This window comes from Salvia hispanica, chromosome 4, assembly GCF_029641045.1.
Source record: "Salvia hispanica isolate PSC_SH4W2 chromosome 4, Shi_PSC_v1, whole genome shotgun sequence".
Classification (NCBI taxonomy): domain Eukaryota; kingdom Viridiplantae; phylum Streptophyta; class Magnoliopsida; order Lamiales; family Lamiaceae; genus Salvia; species Salvia hispanica.
The window spans coordinates 14,247,140-14,253,530 of NC_142695.1; the positions used below are offsets into that span (position 1 = coordinate 14,247,140).

At 32.8% G+C, this 6,391-nt stretch overlaps 1 protein-coding gene across 1 annotated transcript; it reads left to right on the forward strand.

Annotated features, from left to right (window-relative positions):
- Positions 1–128: 128 nt before the first annotated feature.
- On the forward strand, positions 129–5,352 carry LOC125208409 (uncharacterized). The gene is made up of 10 exons (XM_048108016.2): positions 129–3,035; positions 3,114–3,384; positions 3,455–3,539; positions 3,605–3,729; positions 3,809–3,893; positions 4,007–4,127; positions 4,214–4,374; positions 4,452–4,572; positions 4,651–4,884; positions 4,960–5,352. Exons 1-10 carry the CDS (start codon positions 2,886–2,888, stop codon positions 5,131–5,133), a joined length of 1,527 nt encoding a protein of 508 aa, XP_047963973.2. The 5' UTR covers positions 129–2,885; the 3' UTR covers positions 5,134–5,352.
- Positions 5,353–6,391: the final 1,039 nt, after the last annotated feature.

Consider the following 6,391-nt stretch of genomic DNA (forward strand, 5'->3'; position numbering starts at 1 on the left):
CATTTTATCATTTTGGTCCTAAACTTTATCTTTTGAATTTTTTGGTCCTGTACATTTTAAATCGGATCACAATTGGTCCTCCATTAATAATTCCGTTAATATTTAACGGTCAACAATTTTAATCACAATTTTGACCGACTTAAGCAATTTTTAATTATTTAATTATTAAAATTATTTTTTTAAATAAAATCATAAATTATCTATTTCAAATCACATTCATCTTCTTCCTCCACTTTCATCAATGGTCGTGGAAGATTTTCACAAAAATATGCTGCTCAAAAAATCGACAGCTACAGCCACCATGAGCATAGCCACACCCCCACTCTCCTCCCTCTTTCAAACCCCCTTTCTCCTTCCCCAATCTCAAACCCTTCATTTCCCCTCACAAATTCCACACCTTCAAACCCTCTCCTCTCAGAATGAGCTGGCTCAACAAGCTCGGCATCGGCCTCCGCTTTGCCGCCGATTCCTCCGTCGAATCCTCCTCCGCCATAGCGCAGGGCCCCGACGACAACATCCCCGCTCCGGTGCAGCAGTTCGCCCAATTCGGATTGGGCTGCCATCGCAGATTTTTGCGCCGGTGGGGGATAACATAAAAGAGGAGGCCCAGCGGTGGAGCGGCGTCGTGCCAGAGAGGTAGTGACGGCGTGACGGGTTCACGGTGAAAATCTTCTGCTCCCTTCCCCATTGATGAAAGTGGTAGAAGAAGATGAAAGTGATTTGGAATAAATAATTTATGATTTTATTTATAATAATAATAATAATAATAATTTTGATGATTAAATAATTAAAAATTGCTTAAGTCGGTCAAAATCGTGATTAAAATTGTTGACCGTTAAATATTAACGGAATTATTAACGGAGGACCAATTGTGATCCGATTTGAAATGTACATGACCAAAAAATTTCAAAAGATAAAGTTTAGGAACAAAATGATAAAATGGACATATGTTTAGGACCAATTTTGGCCTTTACTCATTAATCTTTGAACAATAACATAAATGTACACTGATCAATAGTCAAGGATATGGAAATTCTCTTAAGCCGGCGAAAATGATAGATTGATGCCGGACACTTTTTATCAATGTTTTAAAAATCGGACCGGCCGGCGAACCGGCGTCGTTACTGGTTCAACCGGTTCACTGGTCGAACCATTGGTTGAACCGGAATATATAATAAACACATATATTATATATTATTAAGAAATTTAATATTTTTATGTATTAAAATAGATGATATTTATTAATTTAAGAAAATTTATTTCGTAAAATAATATTATAATTAAATACGAATTAGGTATTAAGTTTAGATAAAAATATTCATTGATGTCAAAAGCTAGGGTATATAAATTAAGTATGTAATATAAAAAATTTATTTATACTCCCTCCGTCCCGCTTAAGATGACACGTTTTCCTTTTTAGTTTGTCCCAACTAAGATGACACATTTCCTTTTTTGGTAACTTTCTCTCTCCAATTAATACACTCAACCACTTTTTCTCACTCCTATTAAAATATCCATCTTTCTTTATCTCTCTACTTTAATACTTACACTCACCTTCTCTCTCTCCAATTAAACACTTTAACCAATAACTCCTAAAACCTCGTGCCGACTAAGCAATGTGTCATCTTAGCCGGGACGGAGGGAGTAGTAAATAATGAATCTTATATGGTACTAATAATAATATAGATGGTAAGTAGAACATCATTAAAATATAGAGGATGATAATTATTTATATTATAATTAACAATTATATTAAAGAATATAAAATTAAAATGAATTATTAGTTTTTGTAGATAAAAATTTAATGGTTAATGTATAAAAATATTTGATGTTCAAATTGTTCAATGAGCTCATGTGGTGGAGTGGTAGAGGTCTTCTTATGTAGAAGAGAAGTCATGAGTTCAACCCCTAGAAGTCATGATTAGTAAAAATGGAATGGGAAAAAGTTATTAATCTATACATATATAAAGGGGGAGTTTTGGGGGTATTTATGGAATTACCAAGGGGAATTTTGAGGATGTTTATGGAATTACAATTCTTATACTAGAATGATAATTCTATTTACTACGTACATTGGGTTGTACATTTATAAATAAAGTTGTGCTTTCAGTATTTTTTTGCCTATATTCATATAATGTACTCCCTCCGTCCCAATAAATATGAAACATTTGGTTTCCGGCACAAGATTTTATGCAAGTGTTGTTTTGTGAGTTAATGAAGAGAGAGTAAAGTAAGAGAGAGGAAAAAGTAGAGAGAGTGATGTTTCCATTTTAGGAAACGTTTCATTTTTAGTGGGACAACCCAAAAAGGAAAACGTTGCATTTCTAATGGGACAGAGGGAGTAGATTTTAGTGTATAGTGGAAATTGCTTATACAGGTGATTTGTATAAGAAAAAAGGTATGTAATGAAAAATACAAGTTTAATATCATTGTGATATAAAATTATGCGAAAAAAATATCACAAATCAATTGCTTTGTTTTCTACTTCTAATATTTATTTTTTTAAATCACTTGTATAAGATATTTATTTTTTTAAATATAGCTTCATCATTTTGTATGATGAATGGTCGAATGGAAGTTTATAAATTGAAATAGGCGTTGCATATTAATTGTCCAGAAATAACTCCCATCATCATTATATATATCAATATTTGTCATTGCAGTTTAGCCGTTACTCCATATAAATTGCTCAAAAAATATCCCATCATCATAGTGTGCATCAAATGCACACTTATACGTGGAGAATTTGAGAAGTTTGAAAGGAGGCTCATGGTCCATTTTTTGCCCTATAAATATGACATTTGATCTATCTCCACATACCTACATACCTTATACAACTCAAGCTTCATCTTTTTGTTCTTCCCACGAGTAGCAAGGTTGATACCATGGAACCATTCCACACGTTGCTCGATGATCTACAGCTAACGAAAACTAATTCGATTATCAAAGTTCGTTGTATTCACATCTATGAAGTTGCCGCTCCTAGAGACAAAACCAATATCATGAGTTTAGAATGTGTGCTTCACGATCGAATGGTATGTTGTTTTGTGCTTTTTAGTTATGATTTTGTAAGTTATATGAAATCATTAGCTATGGACTTTTTTTGTGTTCAGGGCATAAGGATTCAAGCAACCATTCCACGCATTCTACACGCAAGGTTTGGCGCACTAATGAGGGAAGGGGGTATTTTTCGTATACGCAATTTCCTCATGAGGCAAAATCGTCCTCGCAATCCAGTTACAAATCATGCATACCACATTAAGATGATTTCAAGCACACAAATGTTTGAAGTTAATGAGCCTCAATTTCCAAAAATGCTTTTTAATTTTAAGTCATTTGAGGAGATTATGCAGATTGGTAATGTATGTGATGAACCACTTTTTGGTAAGTTTAGCATCTTTAACTTTACTTTACACTTTATTGGTCCACGGTTCTTACCTTTATATTTTTGCAGACATCATCGGTGTGGTTGTCGACACTGGAAAAATTGTTAAGCATTCTACATCTAAACTCATCGAGATCCGGCTATCAGATGCTGAGTAAGTGTTGAAAATGGTTTTGCTTTGTTATTTTTAGAACATATTTGAACCCCTTTTTTCCACAGCCATACCATGCTTTTTTGCACATTGTGGGGAGATGTTGTTGACTCCTATCTTCAACAACTGGAAAGAATTAAAGGAAAAATGCCTATTATTATTGTCCAATTTTGCAAGCCAACTTTGTTTCGCGGTAAGTGTCATTTTTTTTTATTAAATATATGTAATTTTCTATTGCGACAAATTACTAACTTTAAAAAGTTTAATTTTAGGCACGATTCGTGTGAGTACGCACTTTAATACATCTAGGGTTTACATCAACCAAGATATGGTTGAGATTTCCAGTTTCAAAGAGAGGTAAAGCTTTTTTTCTTGCATTTTTAGAGTTTTGCTTTTAAATCACTTTTAATTGTAGTATTGCCTCTACGTGAAATGTTAATTCTCTTAACATCCACGTGATATCTTCATAGGATTTCCGGTGATGCCGCTTTTTTGTCTCAAGAAGCAATTTTTCGTTTTATTGATGCAAGGGTTTCTAATGAATTTGATGACTTGGTCGTAAAGACCCTTGCAGATGTACAAGAAGATGTGGTCATTTTTCCCCCTTTCTATTTGCTTTTTTTGATTCTTTATATATTACTTTTATTTCACTTAAAATTAAATATTGTATTCTATAGGATGGTTCTTACTGGATTTGTTGTAGAATTGAAAATGTTGAGTGTCACTATGGACAATGGTCATACATGGCATGTAAACAATGTGTCAAAAAGGCTGTGAAGCTTGAGAATGGGTTCACCTGTGATAAATGCGATAATTCTGATGGGATTGTCGTTCCGAGGTTTAGTATTTCCCACTGCTTATCATCATTTATATTTGTTTCCGCATTTGACCCGTCTACTTGCTTTCGTTTTGCAGGTTCCGGTTCATTGTGAACGTTGTTGACGGTAGTAGCAATGCCTCATTGCTATTATGGGATCGAGAATGTGTCCAACTATTAGGGAAAAAAGTTGATGAAATTCGACTTGGCCATGAAGAGGTATTTTGGTGATATACCAAATTATTTATGGACCTTTACTTACATGTTGATTTTATATATATTTTTTATTTTTTCTAGCTTGGAGCTGATGAATATATTCCTCCTGAGATTGAAGAAAAGTTCTTGGGGCAAACTTTACTTTTTAGAATCAACGTGAAAAAAAATACTGAGTATTGGATTGATAATCCATACACTGTGAATAAAATTTGCAATGACCCTCAAATCGTCGAGAAGTATGCCCCTCCAACTTTGGACTCAAGGAGTTCAGATTCACGATTGGAAATTTCTCCCAGTTTGGAAGGGGCTTCTCCGGTAACGATTTGGTCCCAAATGAATTTTATGTTTTTTTTTACACTTCCATGTACTAATGTTTACATTTCTATTCAGTTTGCTGGAACGGGCGTTGTTCTCCATGGCTCTGCCTCTAGTACCAACGACACTCGTACTGAATTGATTGCTAAAGATTCATTGAAAAGAATTTTGGATGTTGAAATTTTAGGAGAAACGACTGTCGTTGTTGGTGAGCAGAAGAAATTAATGATCAAACAGGAGAAGAATTAGTTTATAGAAAGTTATTTTCATTAGCTGAACTCCCATGGATCTGTTTTTTATTATGTTTTTTGGTATTAGCTATTGTTTTTCCAATTATTAGGTTGGCATCATTGCTTTAAGTGATGGGCAATGAGCTTTTGTTATGTGCATTTCTATATTATTATTATTATTGAGGTTTACTGATTACTTTTGGCCGCCTTATTGGAATACAACATGTTATTTGGTAAATGCCATACATAAATTCAACGTTATCGAGCAATTTTATTTTCTTCAAAATATGAAATATTTATTTGAAATAAGAAACAATATCAAACAATTTCCTCCTAACATGTAGAAGCAACTTAAACCCGCTAGACACCAACAAAGTTGATGGAGCTCCGGGAATCAAGCAATACAATGCTCCTAAAATACACAATAAAATGTAAAAAAGCTTGAGAGATGAGGGAGAATACTTTTAATATGTGTAATCAATGTACAATACCTTTTATAGGCACAAAATGAGAATATAGAAAGACACGACCATATACAATAAAATTAAGATAATGAAGGTTAGAAGAAGCGAAACAAAGGGCTTCTCATGATCACCTTCCATAACTCACGCCATTTATGTATTATTGTATATGAGTCGAAAATTTATATTTCAAAATTTCAGATTTGTGATTCCTTTTTTTTTCATGAGAAGCACTTTGATGGAGTGTGATGACAATAGGAATAAAATTAAAATTGAGGAATATGGATTGTAAATGAGCTTACTGTTTAGAGTATTAATTATTGGTAATTTAGTTTTTGTGTAAATGAGTTATAATTATTTGACCTTTTAAATAATAAAAAAAAGTTAATTGATAGATAAAGTTTTAATTAAAATGGCATTAGTATAGATGTTTCCATCTTTTGCTACATGTATAGATGATTATATTCAATTATATATGTATTCAAAAGTTTTACAATGGCATTAATTTTAGTTTTTTCACAAAGCTCACAAAATTGAAATTAATGTGTTTTAAAAAATATTCCGTTGTGCGAAAAATTGTAGAACTCAACAATCAACATAGTTGTTGTAATTTTTTAAGATGAAATAGGAAATCCTAAAAACAAAGCTAAATTGGACGAGTATGTTTTGTAAGAATTGTGTGCATTTAATGCACAATAATGATGGAAATTCATTTTCTACTTAATATGCAATCATGTATTGAGACATTTCAATGGTTAAAAAAGTCTAATCGGTTGATAGAAATTACTGCACAATAATAATAATGAAAATGCAATT

Bases quoted from the DNA above. Each gene is read 5' to 3' on its own strand.
- LOC125208409 (XM_048108016.2), top strand. From the start codon at position 2,886: ATGGAACCATTCCACACGTTGCTCGATGATCTACAGCTAACGAAAACT. The intron at 3,540-3,604 runs GTAAGTGTTGAA...TTTTTTCCACAG, and splicing joins ATCCGGCTATCAGATGCTGA to CCATACCATGCTTTTTTGCA. The intron at 4,573-4,650 runs GTATTTTGGTGA...TATTTTTTCTAG, and splicing joins TTCGACTTGGCCATGAAGAG to CTTGGAGCTGATGAATATAT.